Source organism: Poecile atricapillus, chromosome 4 (genome assembly GCF_030490865.1).
Source record: "Poecile atricapillus isolate bPoeAtr1 chromosome 4, bPoeAtr1.hap1, whole genome shotgun sequence".
Lineage (NCBI taxonomy): Eukaryota > Metazoa > Chordata > Aves > Passeriformes > Paridae > Poecile > Poecile atricapillus.
Genome location: NC_081252.1, coordinates 60,686,056 through 60,708,459, shown reverse-complemented (window position 1 = coordinate 60,708,459; position 22,404 = coordinate 60,686,056). Strand labels below are relative to the sequence as shown.

At 35.2% G+C, this 22,404-nt stretch overlaps 1 protein-coding gene across 8 annotated transcripts in view; it reads right to left on the bottom strand.

Annotated features, from left to right (window-relative positions):
* The window catches only part of LCORL (ligand dependent nuclear receptor corepressor like), an 82,005-nt gene that overhangs the window by 15,036 nt on the left and 44,565 nt on the right, over window positions 1-22,404 (bottom strand). For 3 of the 8 annotated variants that reach the window (XM_058837529.1, XM_058837527.1, XM_058837528.1), the window contains exons 6-7: window positions 16,335-16,425; window positions 2,290-7,163 (exon numbers count right to left, since the gene is read on the bottom strand). The exons of 1 other annotated variant lie outside the window; for it this stretch is intronic. In XM_058837529.1, the coding sequence (XP_058693512.1) occupies window positions 2,290-7,163; window positions 16,335-16,425 (4,965 nt within the window). Of the gene's footprint in view, window positions 1-2,289; window positions 7,164-10,677; window positions 14,937-16,334; window positions 16,426-22,404 lie in introns of those variants that run through there. 4 more of the 8 variants (XM_058837531.1, XM_058837530.1, XM_058837532.1 and 1 more) reach the window with 4 other exon arrangements.

Sequence of the window (22,404 nt, the reverse complement as noted above, 5' to 3'; positions counted from 1 at the left end):
AAAAACAATTAACTCTTTTCTGTTGCTGCAATGAATGCATGACTAATTCTGGTTGTTGGACACTACCTTGACCTGTAAGAATTCAATTGTTTATTCCTGCTTGCACATGCTAATGAAAACCAAGTATACATAAAAATTTGGTTACAACATTCTGCCCACCTGCCACAATGTTTCACAATAAAACAGCATCACAGCATCTCTCTCTTTGAAGAACATCTGGTAAAACCGCACGATCCGCAAAAGTTGAAGAAAAATTTCAAATACTGACCATAAATGTGTCTATAGCAACATTTCAAGCGTGACAACAGAACAATGATATAGTTTATGATACCACATAAACAAAAATACAATCCAAAGAACATATGAACAAAACATGATGTTTTCATGTGCCTTAAACTTCCAGATGCAGGAGTTATGTTTGAAGTCACATGCATGCACAGCTAGAAATCATGTTGCTTCTTTTTAGAGAGTAGCTATATTAGACTAAAAATGTTTGTATGATTTCCTTGGCTGGTGCAGGGAGTACACAATGTTGCATCAACACAGCAAAACCAGACATCCTTCCAATATCAGACAATTCTCTGAGAGTGTAATAGTACCCCTAACTGGGGTTACAAGTGTGGAGACAATTCCAGAATCATCATTCTTTGTCTTTTAATATTTCCATTATCAATGAATTTCCCATCATAGACTTTCTAAAGACAATGACTGATATGAGAAACCATGAGTAAAGGGAAAATAACAAAAACTGTAAATGAAGTAATGTAAAATATCAAAATAGTTATCAGATTTCCTGAAGATCCAAAACTAAAGGATAAAAGTTATCAGGTAGATACAATTGAGTCCCAATTAGAACTAACATGAGACCGTATCACAGTAATAGGTCTTGCATTACCATAGAAACAAAACATTGACAGATAAATATAATTGGAATGTAACATTTTCTCAATGAGTTACAAGTATGAGAGAGCTCTTTCTTCATTTGCAATATAGAAATGGGTATGTGCTATCCTTTGCTTTTGTAGTTCCTTTTTTTAACAGCAATTTTGTGTCAAAGTTTGAACTTCTCAAAAACAAGGTATTTAAGTTGAGCTTGGCCCCAGATCAATGAATTAAAATACAGAAGAGTAGTCTATAGTTAAAAATGCTGTACTTTGGAAAAAGCAGGGTTATACTGAATGAGCTTAATATAAAGAGTTCTATCACATGAAGTACAAAAGAAATAAAGCATACATGAGCCATTATATTCTTTATATTACAACCTAAATTAACCTTTCCATTTATTATCAGAGATCCTTTTCTACAAGACAGAATACAAAGGAGGACCTAAGATTTTGCTCTGATATTTTGAATAAGGTTTTTTTTATTTGGGTAATATATCAGGTTAGCTAATACAATAATGTTTCTACAAAGGCAGTCATATAAACCACATTTCAGGAGCTGTGTTTTACTTGGTGAGGATTTCACACCTTAGTAATTTTGTTAAAATGAGTTGAGACTTCTGTTTAAGGAGATCTCTTCACCCAACAGACAAAATAATTACAGAAATGTGCCCTCTTTCTAAGTAATATAATGGCCTTTCTGAGATCACAGTTGTATTTTTAAATACCTATCTTTAAAAAATTATTTAATTTCACACTAGCCTAAAAAGATTCCAAGCCAAAATATTTAGCATAGTAACTGTATATTGTACTTGTCAAAAATAATTCTGCATTATAAATCGTTGTGTAAGGATTTACTGTGCAAACCCCTTAGAGTCAGCAGATTTCATCTGGCATGGAAAGGATACTAAAATGGGTCTCTGACTGAATAATTTTCAGAAGTACAAAATACTATCTTTTACTGTAAAATTACAAAACTATTACATATTTGTAACAGAAATCATTCAATGAGAATTTTTAAAAAACAGCTAAATGTTAATGCACTGATTTTATGCCACATTTTATAGCTTACCCCTCTTCACACTATGAGAAACTACAAAATGGAATGAAATTCTGTTCCTTTTGAAGTCAATAGTCAGTTGTGACTGACTTCAGAATGTCAGAACTTGACTTCTTGTCTGTCTGAACTATATTGGTTAGCTTATCAGAGCTGAAAGAATGGTGCAAAATATTATAAACATTTTTAAATTGCACTTTCTGAATTATTCTGATGTTATGCAATGTTTAATTCCATGACTTTTCTGAAATTAAAATGAGTAACATGCAATAAAAAAAAGTGCTTAGTTGTTTGACTTCTTCAATCCTTTAGGATTTCAATTTTAAGATGAAGTGGGGAACAAGAACTTACCTACTTGGTACTTTGGGTAATAAGGTGCCATTTGTCCACTACTGCATGATTGTCTCTTATGCCTTTTTCTTAAATTTGTATCAGTGGTCTCCCATTGTGGACTTTTTCTTTTGTTTATTCTAGTAAGACCTTCAGAACTACCAGCAGGATTATTGTCCTGGTTTACATCACTACTTAATTTTCTGCTGTGAAACTGGCCATCCAGCTTTTCAGTCACTTTACAAGAACTAGATCCTTTAGATGTTTCCACTTCATTTTCTTGTTTCTTTAATGTATTTTGTTTAGTAGAATGGGACCTTAGAAGAGGATGTCTTTTTTCTTCCATATAGGCCTGAGTGCTTTTACTGTCAACAGCATCAGGAGAATAAATGACATTATTTAACTTAAATGAATTGTGCTGCTCAATATGGTTGATTTTTTTCAGAAATATCCTACAGTCTTTAAAGGTTTTGGCTTTCCAAGTATTTTGAAACAGTTTATCTTGGCTTTGTTCTTTTCTAACATTTTGCTGGCAACGAATTGTTCCATTTGCCTCTGAATGTGACTTAAGTATATTTGCTAAACCAGGATGTGGGTTAAAGTCAGAAGATCCCATCATCTGTTGAACAAATGCATCTCTGGCTTCATTTTCAGTTGGCAAGAGGCTATTCTGAGACTCTATCAAAGTCTGAGTGGGCTGGATTTCTACTGTATTTTTCTCCTGGAGCTTGGGTGTTTCATCATTGGTGTCCCCACTTGTACTTTTAAACAACTGGCTTTGACAAAATAACTGCAGATTTTTCCTTTTTGATTTCCAACCTCCAGGAGTCTGATTATAGAGCTTTTTTGTTTGTCCCCACCTATCATGCTGCAACTTCTTAAATTCATTTCTTTTTAATCTGGCTAAAGTAAAATTACTTTTCACGCTTAAGACTGGAGACCTCACCATGTTATGCAATATTTGCAATTTCCCTGCTGGTTTTGAAGGGGAGGATAGTGCAAACTTTTTAAAGTGCTTTCTGAAAGGGCAAGTACTAGGATCAGATTGTTTAGTTTCCATCTTTATCTCTCTAGTATTAACTACTTCTAAGGGATTGCGAGCATTTGCCTTTCTCACAAGAGAGAGAGACTGTGTTTCTGTAGTTTGCATAAACCAGGTGCAGAGTTCATTCATATTACACTTTTTCTGGAAAAGCATTTTTATGGGTGATGTTTCAAGTTCTACAAGGCAGGAGTCTAAAGGGTCTGACATTTCAGTATTACACTCTTTTTGAATGGGATCCCTTTTTTCACATACACATTTGTCAAACTCACTTCCCCCCACTCTCAACCAGGTATTGGTCATCTGTTCAAATCTATTGTTTAGTTCTTCCAACAAGGTGTCACTTGAAGTGGAAGTAGGCCACCACCTGAGAGAGGGATTTGATGAAAAAATGGGATCTGATGATACTTCATTAATGGGCCCGAATTCACCATCCTTAAGATCCTTTTTAGCATTTCCTGAATTTCTCAGTTCTGAGGTATCTTTGGATGCTGAACTCTGATTTGATTGCGCAAGTTTTTCCTTTCGCTCTTTAGCTTTTTTCAAATGGAGTTTGTAGGACTTATGTAGTAAGGCACTTCTACAAGTAAATGCACTAGAAGAGGCTAATGAATGCAAAAAATGCAGTGAAGGTTTTCTGTCTCTAGCAGAGTGTCTCGATGGAATTTCACGTTTTCTCGACACTGTTGTAGTAACATTGTGTGATCCATCCTCTCTAGAATCTTTCTGCATGTTCTTTACTTGACCCATATTATTGCACAGTTGATTTTTTCTTTCCTGTGGTATGTTTTTTAACACATTCTGCTGTTGTAAAGGAGGCAAGCCATTGCTGATGCTCACTTTTCTTTCCTGAGGTGAAAGTCTACTGACAGTCACTGATATGCCAGAAATTTTTACTTTTGCTGGCCTTCCAGGTTTTCGAACAGTGGTTAATGGTTTCTTAATCTGCCGTATAACATTGCTGCAAGGATGTGGTGATGCCAGATTACTCTTGATAGGCCTGACATAGTCATAACCAGAGACCTCCTTTTCAGTAGAAGGATTCTGAAAGACCTTTACCATTTCAGTCAAAGCATTTCCAGTTTCTGCATTGTGCCTTGCTTTGCTGGGATCATTGGCAAAATTAGAATCAATATGTTGTGTGGGCAGAATGCTGATGAGGTTTAGATTACCTTCAGAAACATGTCTCTTAGTTCTTCTTGACCTTCCAAAAACAACCGTCACAGTAATATTTTTGTTGCTGTTAACTTCTTCCATTGCTGCTGCATCAGACTTGATGCTTTTAGCACCACAGCTAAGTTCAGGTCTAGGTTTTGTGCTTCCACTCATGTCTACTTTTGGTTTAGGAGGCCGTCCAATAGGTCTCTTAACCTGCTTAACTACTTGAGGACCTATTTTCTTTGGTCTACCAGGTTTTCTTTTGAAAACTGATTCACTGCTACTGTTCGATTTCTCCAAAATGTCATCATTTTTTTTTGAGTCATTTATGTTAATTTGACCAACGGGACAAGAGCTTGTAACTGCTTCTGCATAAACACAGCTTGACCCCTCTTTAGTATCATTTTCGCTGCAATCACAACCCTTGACACAGACTGCATGAGAAAGGTCACCTGTTGCCTGTTTATCTAACAAAGTTTTTGTGTGCCCCTGAAACAAACAGAGATCTGTGCTTCCCTTAGAAGATGCAGCTGCAGATGTCAAAGTGTACTTGACTCCTTCATGACTGTTAACTTCTGAGACAAACATAAGCTTAATAGGACTAGAGTAATTTAAGGGAGATGAGAGCTCCCCGGCTTCAGATGTTACATGCAAGTCCCCATTCCTGGAAGTTGAACAGCTTGAATTAAAGGTCAGAGATTTCAAAAGGCCATCATTAATTTCTTGATCTATAACAGTTTCTTCTGTGTTTGATGCAACACAAATTGCTTTGATTTTACTGCTGCTTGGCACATGTGAATGTGGAAGGAGGCTTTGTCCTGTGCATTCCATTTCACTCAGAGTGAAAGGTAAGCCCCTTCTAGTAGCTGGGTTCATAACCTGTTCATAAGCATTATCTTTTAATTTTTGGCTTATTTTGTAACTATCCAACAATGAGTTGCTAGTCTTTCTGGCTAAGTTTATTGTATCTTCTAAACGTTCCACAACAACTTGCAGATTTGTGTCTCTCACAATTTTGCTTATATTTATGTCACTGCATCTTTCAGCATGAACATTTTTATTTATTTTTATTTTTTCCAAACTTTTTAAAGACTTTTTTGTACTGGATGACTTTCTAAACATGATATTGTTTGTTACATACACAGAGTACCACCCAGGAGGCACAATGTTACGTTTAGTTCTACCCAAGATTTCATTACTCTCATCCTTCAGAGGAATCTGACCAGTCTGTTTTAATGTTGCACAGTCGCCTTGTGTATTTAGGAGTTTTGCCTGGCTGGCTGCAATAGCACTGTTTTCTGAAAGAACCAAAAAGCTGGAGCTGGTCTGAAAATTAGTAAGAGGTAGTTTGAAGGACTCTGTTTGGTGTACTGGAAAGCACACTGGTTTGGTTTGGCAATTCACAAATGGATTACTTTCAAGATGTTGCAAAGTCTCATCCTCTATCACAGTAAAACTATGTCTTTTATTTGGATGCATTTTATCAATTTTTTTTGTAGATTTCTTTGTATTTCTCTCAGAAATTGACTTTTTTCTTACAAGAGTTTCATCAAGGCTTGCAAGCTCCCTCTTGATTTGCAAAGACTGTCGTCGAATGACTGGTGAATCAGGAGAATTATATGTTGCAAATAAAGTTTCCTGACGCTTGCGAAATCTTGTCTGGATAATTTTATTTTCCACTTGTTTATCATGTTGGTGAAGTAATTCCATAAAGCTGTAATCACTTGCCTTAGCATTATGCAAAAGAGAAGATATGAAGTCTCCTAATTTGACATCATTTTCTGGTGCCCTGTCACTGCTTGAAAGTTTTACAAGATTTGTTGCTAAATCTGTAGTGTCTATTGATTTCAATTTCTCATTAATGCGGTCCATTAAATCTTGAAAAATGGCAGAATGTTCACCTTTCTCAGAGTTCATATGACCATCACTGCTTTCTTGGTCTGCTGATACCAGTGCTCCATCTGAATAATCAATCTCTTTTCCTTTGCACGTTTTACCCTCATACTCAAATTCTCCCTCGCTTCCTTCAGCTGGCAAGAGGGATGGAGGCTGGTTGATGGATATTTCAAGCTTGTTGTTGTCTAAAGTTGGAAAATCCATAACCATTCCTTCTGACAATTCAAATTCTTTACTGTGTACAGGTGACAGTGGAGGTGGCGAAGGGCTGCGGGATCTGTTTGAATTTTTAATGCTGCTTAAGAGGTCACAGTCCTTAGATGAATATGTACATGCTGCTGCTTTCACAGAATGCCTGCTATAATTTTGCAATTGGTCAGCACAATACTTAGGAGAACTACATGCTTTGTTCACCATTGTCTTAATACATCCAATTGCTACAGCTTGGCATGACAAAGAATGGAAATCTTTAATACAAACAGACAGAGGTGGTAAACAAGTATTTGGCCTTTGATTTTGTGAACAGCACCTTTTTGTCAGCATGTGTCCATTGCAACTGCAAAATGGAATGTGAACATCCTCTTCAGTAGGGGAAGTGGGAGTTTCAGAGTGGACCAAATGTGTTTGCTTGCAACTGCAAACTATAGGAACATTTTCATCCTGTATTAGGAATTTTAACATAGCCAAAGTCTGTTGCCAGTGATATGAACAAAAAGACTCCAAAACTTTGTTTAAGGTTGATTTTCCTTTTTCCAAATTAGCTGTTTCCTCTGAATTTGCATCAGCTGTTGAGCTTGAACTGAAAATGAAAACAAATCAAAACAAAATATAAATTACAGTAAAACACCACATCTAATGTTTGTTATACGGTTAAACTCAAGCCTAAAAGCCTGACATTTACAAAACAGTTCTGTTATATTTGCAGTATTCAATCATACTTGCAAGTGTCACTAGCAATGATGTGCATCTTATCAGTGATAGGACTAAACTACCATTAAGAAAAATAATCATGAAGAAATAAGAGGCAGAAAGAATAATTTGAAATACAGCTTCTGGAATCTAACTGTAACTACAACATTAATTTTCTGGTATTTCCAACTATCTTAACTATTAGTGAAAGAAAACCTCACCAAGAACCTGGCAAGCTTGGTATTACTCCCATTTCACTAACTGGGGGCACAGAGAAGGTAAATGACTGAGGTTCAAGGTTGTGGCAGAGGAAAGAATGGATCCATATCTCCCGAATCCCACTCTTAGATATTTAAATACTCAAGTGTATTGAGTGCTCTTCAGGATACACTTAAAGGTATTTCTAAAGACATTTTTATTTCTATATTTATTTTTAAAGAACACTTAACAAGCTAATGGCAAATGGAAAAAAAAAAAATAGCCTAGCACTCTTAGCAGATAAAATTTTCCCTTTCAGTTTTTAAAAAAATTGCAGTGTTACATCACAAGCTCTTCACTGCAATATATTAAACACACACGTGTGTGCACACACAGATTCCTTAAACAGAAAGAGAGATAATCATAACTGGAATAAGTAGAGATAAAAGTCAATATCCTTTAAATATCCTTTAAACAGGGTAGGCCTGTATCTAAAGATTGCTGAGCAGTTGCTCTCAAATGTATTAACTAAAAAAAAAAAAAACAACTTATAAAATACTACTTTAACTATTTAATCAATTTCTTATAAATTATTAAAACTAATGTCACTACTTACCTAATCAATCATTTATACTGAAAAGCTGAAAAATTTCCATGGTAGAAATTAATACATGTATTTCTTCAATTAAATACAAAATCCTTATGCTGGATAGCAACTATCAACAGATAGTTAACACCTATTTCAAATGTTTTATTGAAACCAATTGCATGAGCAGAAAATGTTGGAAGAATTCTGTTTTAGAAAAGTATGCATAGTTTAAACATATCACCAAACTCTGAACATGACACTAACGTTTTTCCCTACTGTTATCCCCTGTAATTTTTTTGCATTTAAGCCTATATTTCAAAAAATTTTCATTTTGATTTGTTTTACAACTGTACTGATCAATGAACAAACATATTTAAAATTAAATGTGCTGTATTTAAATATAGTTACCTATTCTTTAAGTAAATCCTACCCAAAATTATTAGCATCAATAACTTTCAGCTTCAAGTTTCTTACTGGAACTTACTACATGCAATCTTGGATTTTTAGTGTCCTAGACAGATTTTAAAATTTAGAGCTTAAAACCAGCCAAATGTGTATATATAATGCCTCTTGTTTTCCTTCTCCTATAATATTCAGTATGCAATTGTATACATTCAAAATCAGGTGTCTAGATGATAATAACTCATAAAGGCATAAGATAATTGTGATGGTATTAGTTGAAGTTGTGATTAAATTTAATCTGAAACTATTAAGTCTTAAAAAGAAAAAAAGTCCTCTTTGCACTTGCAATCTAAAGTAAACCCTGCATTATTCAAGGGAGTGTCAGTGTCAGGATTTGACTCTTTTTGAAATGCCACTACACTGAGAAAAAACTGACTGTTACTCCAACAAATTCAGGAGTCACAAGGTATCAAAATCACTACACTTGTAAAAAGAAAGCTTATTCTAATAATACAGTTAAGGACAAAAAGTAATTGCCCTCCCCACCATCATGATTTTAATTAATGTTTTGAAAGGATTAAAAAAACCATAACATAAACATGCCACTAGGCCTTCTTCTTCCATATTATGTTTGTAAACCAGAGTAAATTTGTTAAGTACTGATTTGCTAAAAAGACAGTTATAGCAGTCTTTTTTTAGACTGAATTTCTAATCAGGTACCTTTTTGTCTGTCTAGACTTACAAGGTGTGCCTATTGTTTCACCGGAGAGCTTTAGCTATAGAGGGCCTGTTTCCATAACTGCTATTTAAAGTCTGTTCACTGGTGAAAGAAACTTCTGGAGCCTTACAACCTTCTCAAAGTGAGCAATCAAATAATCCAGAGGCCTCAAAACGGTTTGGAATTTGATATGTGGGGATCAATTTGTTGTATAGAGCAATATTCTGATTATCACAGCCATAATGGATATTTTTCTTTCCTGACTATCCACCCTTGTGTGACATCTATAATCTGCTTTCCCTTAACATGCGTTAGCTTCCAAAGCTGATGGACAACAGACAACTTTCATCTATTCTACTGCAATAGTTCCACAGTCCAAACGATCTTCCAAGTTTGTAAAAACACAATGAGCTCTTACTCGGTGACCGTTTGGAGCAGAGCTTACTACACAAACAAATTCAAGCATTAAAGCAACATATTTTCCTTGAAGTATCTCCCTGTAGAGATGTCAATATACTTAAGCATACTAATTTTTAGTCACTTTTCAAGACAACTATGGAATTATACTTCAGTTTCCTGTATCTCATTAAATTTGTGTTGTCACACTGTAGTTTAGACTATCCTCAGGACAAAAGGCTTAAGCAATAATTTCATAGAAGGAAGACCTATGATTCTGACAAACTGCACACTTCCTCCAAACCACAGACAAAAAGATGGCTGGAGAGAATGGGCAGGAAACCGAGGGGTTAAGAGGTGAGAGGATCAATATGCACTGCTACCCTTGTACCTTTTGTATCGCTCAAGGCAAAGGTTAAGTATGGAATGATATTTCCCTTCTGGCAGATAGGGGCAGTTAATAACATGGAGTGGGATTAACTAGACTACAAAAATGGCACAAAGGCAGCAATGTGATAAGGTTAATTACCAGACTTCAGTCTATTAATTTACATATAAGAAAGTAAAACTTTTCCTCCTCCGCAAAAACTATCAGGGAAGAGCTCTATCAGAGGACTCCCAAAAGAGGTCCTTCCCCTGTCATCTCAGCCACAGAGAAGACAGATCACTCTAGCAAGATCTTTACAGACCGGGAACAGGAACAAAACTGGAACAGAACATAGTTTCAAGTACTCATACAAACAGCATGGAATTACTATAGAAATATAAATCTGTCTTATACAAATGTTTGTTTTCTGACTTTATTACGTAAATAAGCACCTCAAAAAAGCTATATACTATTTATAATATTTAGCTGCTAACTAAAGGGGGTGTTAGAAAATTAATTTTCTGATTTTCTTCTCGTTATTAATTAATCAATTCTGAGAAAAGAAACCATCCTTCCATAAAGCTACTATTTCTGATAAAATTCTCATAGCAAATTAGTCATTATGAGCTTAATTTGTATAGTTCTTGGTCTTATGCCACTAGTAATCAACTTGTGCCTCAGGAATAAGTCAAATAAGTCAGTGTACAGGTTTTTGTTTCTTTCTTTTTTTTTACTGAATGAGCAAATCAATCACACATCAGTGTTGTAAATTTATGTGCAAAAGCATTGAAGTGCTTTACTACAAATTACAACGTAGAAACACGTTAACTAAACAATTAAATTCATACAATCAGATTTAGGAATATAACAACACAAAGAAGAAACAGAATTACAGTACATTTACAACACAAGACAAATACATGGAATTCATTAGAAAATATTGTAATAAATAATTCATGAATTATAGTGCAATTGATTTATGCATAAATATAACTAATTGCCTAAAAATCAGTTGTTAACAAAAATCTGTCAAAAATCAAGGCAGCCACAGAGTTTTACTAAATTACTGCGACAATGGAAATACTGCAATTAAAAAACAAATACAAGTATTTGTACTGTAAACAACTAAAAAAATCAGTCTCACTAAAGTTAATATACAATTTAATATAAAATTGTCATTAGCTACCAGAAATGGTTTAAACAACTTTACTGAGCAGTAGTTCTAAAAACAGAGGCACTGTTTTTTAATATAAAATACTTGAGAAACATTCAAATAAGTAGAAAGCATGTAGGGCTTGCTTTCGCCTTCATTTAAAATTCTGCTGAAACAGTAATTTTCAGAAGTTGTCAATTACTAAGTAGTGACTGGTAACTGAATTTATAAAACAGTTCAAAATGTAATTTAAATGACATTAATGAAATACATAGGGGTTGGGGGAGGAGAATTTACACATTTCCCTGCCTTTCCTTAGCTGTGTAATTAAACATTAGCCTAATAATTAGAGACAAATAATTCTGTTCTTTAAACACTTACAGGTTGAGTATCATCTATAAACTATCAAAAAATATTTTAATTACTATTTCTGACCAAAAAATAAATACAAGTACTAAAATGTTGAAAATTAATTATAATATTACATACAAAATTACTGAGTAGTGTTAAGTCAATAGTAAAATGATCCCTGATTTTATGAATCCTGTTAAATTTTTGGTCAGGTCATCTTTTAAATGATATAAAAAGAGTACTGTCACTTGCCTTCAATATAAAGTTCTGATTCAAATTTCTAACAATGTCTGAGGAGTAGAAAACATCAGTATGGTACAAATATTAGGCAATGTATTGAAGCCCCAGTTTTTTGCAAGTAAAACTGTATAAAGATGTTGAAACTTTTAAGGTTTTTTTTTTTTTCAGCTGCATTTTTCAGTGGGGATATATTCACAAATTAATCCTTCTGGCCCTCACAAAATATGGCTTAATTCTTTTAAAACAAAAGATGACCCTGACATCTGCTGTTCTGCAAACTCCTTATCAGGTACATTTCTGCTTAAAATCATAGAATCACAGATTAAGCTGAGTTGGAAGAGACCCAACAGGATCACTGAGTCCAACTCCTGACCCTGCACAAGACACCCCAAGAATCATCATGTGCCTGAGAGATTCATTCTGTAATATGCAAGTAAACCTTAATGACTGAAGAAGATTCAGTATAGATCTGAGAGACCAAAGAACTGAGATACTGGTAGTGCAGTTTCAAAGGATTATTCTGTTTTAAAGTGGAAGTTGTCATTTTTCAGTAGTGTTAATAGATGGGCTAGATTTTGCCACCAGTATTGCAGTATGCTCTCCACTGATTTTAATGGCAAGTTTATCTATAAATGAAATTACCTGATGTGTGCTATATGTATCTAAGGTCACATTTAATTTCTATAATTAACCCATACACATGCAAATTTAAGTGCGGGGAAAAAAATGTGTGCATGTGTAAGATGTATATAAAAGTTGGAGAAAGTCTTTTTTTTAATGCCAAAATAGATACATACAGAAAAAATTACATATTGAGAGGAAAAGGGCATTGATGTTCAGTAGTGAATGTATGAAGCAAGCCCCCATTCATATGTAGACATATACTTTTGATATTACATAAAAAAATTAAGTGTGATAAAAAGTCCAATGTGAATACTTAGAAATTCATGTAAAAACTGCAATATGAAGGTAATTGGTCTCCCTTAAATTCTATTAAAAGTTACATATTTAAAATGAACTGCCTAACTTCTAACTACCAAATTTATAAAGAATTTATATTATTGAAAGTTCAAAACAGTTTCACTGTTTCATATTTGTATTTCTATCAAGACCCTGAACTGCAAATTTGGTTATTAGCAAGATGATAATGTAACTTGGTATTCATTTTGATAAACTGAAAATGTTTTGAAATGTCACAGCAGCAAATACATTACAGTTACAGTGAGGTTTTTCAATAGGAGTGTGACACAATCCTTAAATAAATTTTAAGTAGTCATAACATCAACTAACCAGCACGTTTAAACAAAAAAACAAACAAACCCAAACCATTCTCAAGCTCATTCTGTGCACATTATGAACATGCTCTAAGATGCATTCCAACTTTCTTTTTAAACCTTACAAGTTACCTTAATTGTCAAACTAAAAAGGAAAATTATGTTAAAGTTTAAATTATTTTATGCTCTTAGTATTCCATCTTATTTCATATTTAATAATTCTATAACTACAGTAATTTCTCAGATTTCATAAGTGTACACTTTGTAAACACCAATTTCTTCCTAAACCACCAACAAAATTTTCTTAAAATGATAAAAAAATGCAGTTTATGCCTGCTAAACACACATTTTTGTAATGAAATGTTTTTCTTACTTGTATTGGATATTTAAATAACGAACTTTTTTCTTTCACAGAATGTACTATATCCTACTAATACTTCACAAATCCACTTCCTTGTGAGGAACTATCTTTTTTTTTTTAAAAAAAATTCCTTGCTGTGTATAATCTGAGTTACTTACAATTTATTGCAAGTATTCTGTGAACTATAAAAGTCTGCTAACCCTGGGTTGTGTATTTCCGTAATAAGATGGATAATTGAATGGGTAAAGTGGTTCTTCACCAATTAAAAATTATGCTTCACATGACAAATACTTGTTTTCCCAAAACATCTTTATGCTAGTGACTACTAAATAAACCTGAATCTTTTCACCTATTTATACAAGGAGTATATTAAATACACACTATCAGAATTAAGTGAGTAACTCTATAATTCTGTCCACAGTGAAAACCCTGAATAAAACTATTTTTCAAAAGGCATGTATGTGGTTTTTGAACTGTATCATTTCATGTCTTCTGTCAGAGTGAGCATGTGTATTTCTCACATAGTGTGTGTGTATACAGACATACATACACACACACAAAACAATTTGCTAACAATTATTCTACACAGGCTTGCTACTATTTTTGCAGCTGCCAGTCCCTGAATCTGTCATGTTAAATAAGCCAGTATCTGGTAATCGGAGTTTCTTCTTCGGTGGAGTCTTCAATGTTCCAGATCTTTCTTTTACTTTATATTCTAAAGTGCTGTGAGGTACCCCATAAATTCCTTGTGCTTTGGAAACACTCATTTTCCCACTCATTACCATTGCAATTGCTTCTTCCATTATTTCATGGTCATACTGCCGATAGCGGCCACGTTTTTTCCTTGGTTGCTTATTATCTTTACGATCCAAACTATCTTCTGTATTTTCTGAGGTTCCATCTACTGTCCCATTCTTAGCATTAAGACACAAAGGAGAGAGGTCCCCATGCAGAAAGTAGGAGTCAACACTTGAGTGAGTTACAGGTCCAGAACATTCAATTTTGTTCTGTTTAGGGAGGATATTTTTCAATTTTTGAAGAGCTGATCCTTCTAAGACTGAGGAGGTTTTAGAAACGTGGTACATAACATCCAGAAGACCAGCAGTATCAGACTGTGGTTTGGACACAGAACTTATTCTTAGCTGAGGAATTTTTAATTGTACAGTAGGGCTTGAAGTTTCATATTGTAGATTTTCACTTTTTTCTTTAAACTGAGTGACCATTCTCTGTAGAGTTAACTGGTGGAGGTAACTGGAAGCTGTTGGGAATTTTAATTCTGAGGTTTCAAGTAGACTGAGTTTACTTTTTTCTGTGCGCTCTGCTTGAGCTCTTGCCCACAAGGCTACTTTTTGTAGGACTGCACAAGTTTCTTTACTGTCTTTAAATGAATAACTATCATTGAAATCTCGAGTTTTATTTTTAAAAGGTGCAGGCTTTCCTGCTGGTAAGGCTTCTAAGTGGAGAAGTAAAGTTTTTTGAGGTATGCCATAAAGTATGCCTGCTTTATTTATGTCCAGTGCTCCAGACTGAATGTCTTTCAAAGCTTTTGAGAGCAAACCATCTGCAAACTCAGCACTTCTTTCCACATAGTCCTCTCTGTTTCTGTGTAGTCTCCTGGATGGATGGAATGAAACGATGGTAAACTGATGTATGAGAGACTCTCACACAGCTATGGAAGGGAAGGGTCCACTCCTTTATTATACTCCTTGCTTCGGTAACATCACTGCTTCTGATACTTTTTAGCCTTTGAGATGTGGTAGTTAAATGATTATCCTAACAAAATGTTACAGTTCTGGTAGGACAGTGTCAAAAATCATACCGTGGCTTCTACAGCAGCCCTTCCAAGAACTTTATATCCTAGCCCAGTATTTGGTAATAGTCTCATGTGCTTGCTATATTCCCTTGTTCACATGCTTGCAGAGCAACACTTGTAATTTTAATTACACAATTAACGTTCCATTAGATACCCAAATCCTGAAGGAGTTTTTGTTAGTAGAAACGTGACGTTACCGCTAAACAAGTAATAAAAGAGTCAACCCCCTCATAGAAAACTTGCAGCAATAAGTACATAACTACACACAAACATCCCAGACTTACACAAAACTAGGCTTTCTACAACAAGATAAAGTGCTGTAGTTAACAATCAAGTCCATTTTTCGCAAAATAAGACAATTTCTAAAGTTCTACTCACTATTTACAGCTCACTAATTACAAAGCCATTCATTTTCAAACTTTTTCATATCAGCAAATTAATAAAGTGCACTTTTACATCATTCAACAAATGCTGCTACTGTAGTCCTATTTGTAGTAAGTTATTTGTAAGACGTACAGGTGACAAAAAGGGTCCTGCTATGGCTAGTGGATGGGAGAATGCCAAGATCATAAAATCCAACAAAACAATGCAATTCACTAATTTTGTGGTAGCTTTCAGCAGATGCAATAAGGTTTTCCTTGCTGAATAAAGAAATTTAACTATTTGCCACCACACACCATAGTCAGAACCATGATGCAAGTATAAGTATGATGATTAAGAGCTCTCTCTCACACGCTTGCTCTCTCTATTAATAAATATTATAGATAATAGTCATTTAACTTGTTCATGTTATTTGAAGAAGATTTGACATCTAATTATTAACATGGTCATTTTTGTCCAAAATTGAAGTTCCCTAAATTAATTCTAAAAGAAGTATTTGCATTTTCTTCTACTAGTGTCTTACTTTTAATGTGTTATGTAATCAATTTTCATGTAATTTTTAGTAACATGAACTAAAGTTTGGTGATTGTTCTGATAACTTTTCTTTAAACAGAAAAAAAAAGGAAAAAGACAAATGAAACATATGATATATACATAGACACACACTTATGAGTGACAAAAATTCTTTTGAAAGCAAAATAGGAACCACATGTGTGTGCCAGTATATACAGGTATGTTATGAACATAAAACCTGGCCAGAGGAAAGAAACCTGGATTGTCTTTTTGATAAGCCAAAGAGAGTCCTAAACATTGCTTACCCAGACACTGAGTTTTCAGAACACAATGGATCATATTTTGGTTCTTCCAACCTTGCGCTTTTCTTTGTAGAGAGATCTAGCACTCCATCCCCTGCAAAGAATGAGTAGTGATGATAACAGTGATTTTAAGGAAGATCTCAGAGATTTTGTCAGCAAATGTATTCTCACCTATGGCATAATGTTCAAACAGATAATTTTATCTTGTAAAATTTCTGACACTTTATTCCATTAACAGTATCAGCCATCAGAAAATGATTTTGTATACTTGATTTGTAACCAAACTCTTTTAAAATTGAGAAAAACAAAAAAGTAAACCCATTCAGAAATAAAATTTAAAAGAACCTGTATTAACCAAACATGACTGCTTTCCTAAAAATCACATGTGTCTATATATATTGCACTTTTTACTTTCAAGGCAACCAAAACAACGCACTTGACATTACAATTATTATTTATATACAGTAAACAAACACACAATTCTGATGTTGAACTTGACATAACTAAATCCGAGCCTTACAGAACAATTCAAGCCAATAAGGATTCCAGGAGGCCTCCAGACCAACCTTGTGCTCAGAGCAGGGTCAGCAATGACACCAGACCAGGTTACTGGATGAGCAGGTACCAGTAACTGGGTAACTTCCCAGTAACCAGTAATGTCCCCATAACTGGGAAAAGAGCTTGAGCCCAATACAGAGTTCTAACACTTCAATTATACATACTCCTCCTGCTGCCTCCACATATATGCAATAATATTAGAAATTAGAAAAATGAAAGACCTAAAGATGGGTGGGAGTCCACTCTGTCAAGTCACTGGTAAATGTTAAAGATTTATAATTGGCTGTTAAAGACTATGAAGTATTAAAATAGAAAAACATACTTTTTAAAAATCAGTACTTAAAAACATTAACAGTTGAAATACTACTTTTAATTTTTTTTTCTTAAAAAAAATCAATTACATTTGAATTATAATTAAATCCCCTAAATATATTTAATTTCATACCTTTCTTCCTTGGTTCCCTCTTTCAAACTTGGGCTGTTTTGTGTGCCTGAGCTCTGCGAATTCAATTTTAAGTTTCAACATGTAGCTCAACATTCAATTCTACAATCTTACACTACCCCTTATTGCATTTACAGTGTCATTTTAATGTTACTGCCTATTATTTCTAAAACATCAATCAATCACACCTATTTTCCCATAGCCTCAGATGCAGACGATGAAGCATTGGTTGAAGGATCCAAATGCCAACCGTCAAATAAGAAGTCAAGAAAATTGTTTGGGTAGCTCTCCTTTATACCAATAATGCAGAGTAATAGAGTTCATGTAATAATCAAATTCAGAATTTATTTTTTTTTTTACTGCTTTTTGACTGTTCTTCCACAACTATTTTGTACTATTTGAAGGAGGTCAAAGAGAGAAAAAGCAACATCACAACTCAGCATTAGGGAATGAATATATATAAATATACCACTTGACACAGGTGCTCCCTTTCACCTGAACACATACCTTTCAAAATCTTTCATAAGAAAGTAATAGTAAGAACTAATGCTAATCAACCTTCCTGATTCATTGATATTACAGAAGAAAAAGCCAATTAAGAACTCTACAAAAAATTCTACGTAGACTTTTTGGCCAACCCAGGAATACCCAAGCTCAACCCAAAGTCCCTTAGTCCTGTGCAACAGACAGATTTCATCTGTTGTGTTCTGTCAGTGGCACAAAGTACATCTCCCTTTCTTAAGTGCTTGTGTGTTCCCTTTGGCAACAGTCTCTCCATCTTCAGTTGATACAGACATCACAAAAAAGTTTAGAAGACATTACTGGAAAAGAAAAACCTACTTCAAAGTTGACAGCTTATCAAGCAATAAAAAGCTAATTGTCTCTACACCAATTTACAAAGAAAAAAAAAAAGGCAAAGCTAGCTAGACTTTTAGTAAAAGAAAAAAGCCCCAACAAATAAACAAAATCCAAAGGCTCTTGTAAGATTCCATAATGAAAATAATTTTCATTCCCAATCTTTCCGAATTGGCTTTGCCAACACCAGGCTAGCAATCAGCTGAAAAGTGATTAAAAGAACACAGCAGTGAAAATTAAACCTTCTGAAACAAAAAACTAGATACATTTTCAGTCTCTAAAGGATATGCAGAACTGTAGTAATTTGAAGTTCAAGACATTTGGTTCTTCCAACACAGCAAATGCAGATTCATTAAGTACATGACAGCCCCCTGAAGACAATGCTTTATGGGAAGATGATATTCAGTAAAAAGAATCATAAAAAATTTGATATACATGCAAAATACCAGATAGAGTCACTGGACTACAGAATTTTTTTTAGTAATTTCATTTGAATTTTAAAAAAGCAAATTAAAAAAACCCAACACCCCCCCCCCCAAAAAAAACCAAACAAAAACAAACAAACCAAAAAAAACCCACTGAAACCAACAAGAAACAAAACTCACAAAACCCCACCTGAAACTGGTAGGAAAATGAGAGCATTTGCTGTAAAGCTCTAAGACATAGTGAAATCCTACCTAATGAAATGAATTAGTGTATATATACACAATTGAGATATCCACTTTGCTACATTAGGACCAAATTTGGTACAGGACCAAAAAGTTTGCGAAGAGGTATCCCACAGTTGGACTGTAGGATGAATCTTGGAAGCTTGTTACTTGCAAGATAGGAGCCGTCTTCTCTGAACTGAGCCAGAACTTTCTATTATTTCTTACAAATCAGTCAACACAGGTATTACAGCAAGAATTCTGGACAGGAACTGAATTATATCTGGAAGAGAAAAACCGCTCTCTAAGGTGGCTTCAATAAAATATATGAAATTACTTCTACTCTTTAGGTGAAGCCATGACTACTAAGAAGTGAGTCTTCATAAAAAAAAAATATGTAACATTGGATAATATAGAAAAATATATTAAATGCTTTTGAGGTTTGCTATTCATGGTCTTCTAACGTAGCTATTTCTATGCAAATTAAATTATTCTTATCTTCAAAAAAATGGCTCAACCTCTGGCCTTTGGTTTTCAGCACAAGATCATCAGGTGTACCAATATCAAGATGAAACTAAGTGTGATCAAAGTTCACTTTCAAAATAATAAGGACCACAATCACTTGAAACTGCTCCAGACTAGCGATGTTATCGAAGCAGGGAGGCGAACGGGAAGCAACAGAAACCAGGTCAGCCTAGAGTTTCTACAACTGGTGTTTCTACATTGATTTCTAAACTGAGGTTTTTTCTGGGTTTCAGGAAATCTCTCATTAGCTATTATGAACTGTCTTACTACATCAGATAAACTACTCTACTCAGTTCACAGCCCCCAGGCAGGGGGAGCACTCCACTCCTAGTGTGGAAGAACACGTCTGGCTACTACCTGCAGCTCTTTGCTCTCCTGCCCTCCTATCAGCTGCTATCATTGGCTTAGGGATCTCAGAGATTTATCCCTGCCTACTCTAACTTTAGTTTCTGGCCTTGGTTCTGTTGGCTGTGAAGTCTAAGGCCCCTTGTGAACCCAGTGACCCATGACCTCCTGTCACAGCAGTTCCAATGTTTAAGAACTGTTGAGCAAAACCTGCCCATTAACTGTCTCTTCCTCTAAGAATTTTCTGAGAGTACTACCTAGTTTTAATATAGTAAGATTTAGTAAATAACAACTCTCCCTTATCCATCCAAATAAGGGGTTTTGTAGCAACAAAACAACACCTTTGTCTTCAGTACTTTTCCTGATCATGCCTTGCCTTTTGCTGGCTATTCTCTGTGCTTCTGAACACAGAAAGTGTTTTCAGGAAACTGTCAGTAGGAACACCAAAGCTTTTTATTACTTCTTAACTAGCATTTTGAGTACCCCCTTTTGACTTAAAAGTGTTATTTTGTAACATGAAAAAATGCCAGATGAAATTGGGTGGTCATGGTATCTGTGAGAACAGGACAGGGGCTGCTCTGTGCCGGGTAGAGATGGCTGGCTCCCAGACCTACTGGCCACAGCTGAGTCCAGCAGCCACTTGAGCAGAAACTCTGGAGAATTGTATTTAAGAAAGGGGGAAAAAGTGTCAGATGGACACAAAAAATGGGAACAAAAACAATGAGAAAATGGCAGAGGTAAGTTCAGTGGTAGAGAGAAATCATTAGGTACAGACTGTGGACAGCCCACACCCAATCCCCTTACACTGCAATAGGTGGTGGTGGTCACAAGGGAACCTGGAGTGAAGCTGAGCCTGGGAAAAGAGGGAGGAATGGCAGTGTTTTAATGACTCTTTTGTTTCTACTGCCTGAATTAACAATGAAATATTTATGTTAATAAGCAATAATTCAAATTATTTTTCCTAAAGTCTGCTTAGATGGCAAGTGGTAGCAAGCAATGACCATATCCTTCTATCAACTCATAAGCTCTCCTTTCTGTTCTTCCCATTTTCTCCCCTGTGCCATTGTGAGAGAAGTAAGCAAGTAAGCATCTGGCAAGGAGCCTGGCTGTTAGCCACCATGGAAGCCAGGGAAGAAAAACACCTACTCCCCTCAAAACTGTAGCTTTTTAGGGTGACTTTCTCATGCAAAAGTATTAAACTATTTCTTGAATATATTTACAGCTCATACAATATATCTTAGGAACATAGCATGTATATCTTCAAAATGCATACTATTTTTACCAATAAAAATAGTAAAAATGGGATCATAAGAAAAAGCTTATTTTCAGTAAAATTTGGAATTCTTTCAATACACTGCCAGCTATCTTTTGATGTCTTCCAGTCTATAATGGCTCAATGAAACAAGAGAATTATGAAAATTTTCTTGCATATTTTGGCTATGTTTACACACTATCAGTGTGTGGTTCCAGATATCTTGGTTCCAGAAGATCCAGAAACAAGAATAAGCTTGCGCAGCTAAACCTGCACATTATATATTTGTACTGCTTCTACTCACTCTTAAAGTCGCTTTGCTTAGAAGCTTGACAACTAGCAACTCTCCTGCATCTACCAAGTAAAAGAAGCCTCAGAATCAAACTTTGCTGCTGCTAGGAATGTTCCTGAAAGAGTTCAGCCCCATGACTGCACAAGGAAATAAGTTGCTACACAATATTCCAACAATGTCCCTTACTCACCATTTCATTCTGCAAGGATGTTGCTTCTCCACTGGCTTAATTTAGAGGAAAAGCAGTATTGCAAAAGTACACATTATCACCCCACTTTTGTTAGATGCAGTGCATTGAAAACAGGTTTTGTTTGACTATACAGAGTATTCATTTTCAAGGCCTGGACAGTCTTAAGAACTACATGGATTAGAAAAAGGAGCAAGATACGTTTTTGGAGACAGTTGCTGCTAATTGATTGACAGTGAAATGATGGCCTGATTACCAGCAAGGCACACAGGAATTAAAGCACCCTGCTAAATTACCACACTTCCACCTGCAGAGGAAAGTAGAGCATGCTCTAGGAGTCTACTACCAGTCAGGTGTCAGCTGGATATACCTGGATGCTTAAACACTCATACTCAGTAGCAAATGCTGCAGTTCCAGAGGTGCAATAGGTTTATCTCAGCCAGTAGCTAGACACAAACTCAGCCCCTCTATCACTCCCCTTCCCCAATATGGAGGGCAGGAAGAAATAAGATGAAGATCATCAAGATAAATACAGAGAAATCACTTGCCAATTACAGGCAAAATGGACTTGGGGAAAATTAATTTATTGCAATTTAAAATAGATTTAGATAATGAGAAAAAAAAAAAAATTAAAGCACTTCCCCACCCCTACCTTTTATCAGGCTCTCACCTTCACTCCTAACCCCTCTATTCTCCCCCATCCCCAGATGGCATAGGCAAGATTGAGAATGGGGGCTAAAGTCAGTACAATTCTTCTTTACAACTCCTCCTCAACAGGCCACAGATCCTTCAGGAAACATCCAGTGTTCCAATGTGGGGTCTTCCACAGACTGCAATAGGAACAAGTATCTGCTCTACAAGCTGCAGTGGAATACATGCTCCATCATGCTCCTCTCCATGTGCTCCATGGAAATATCTGCTCTGGTGCCTGGAGCATCTCCTCTCCCCTTTCCCTCACCTTATTGTTCCC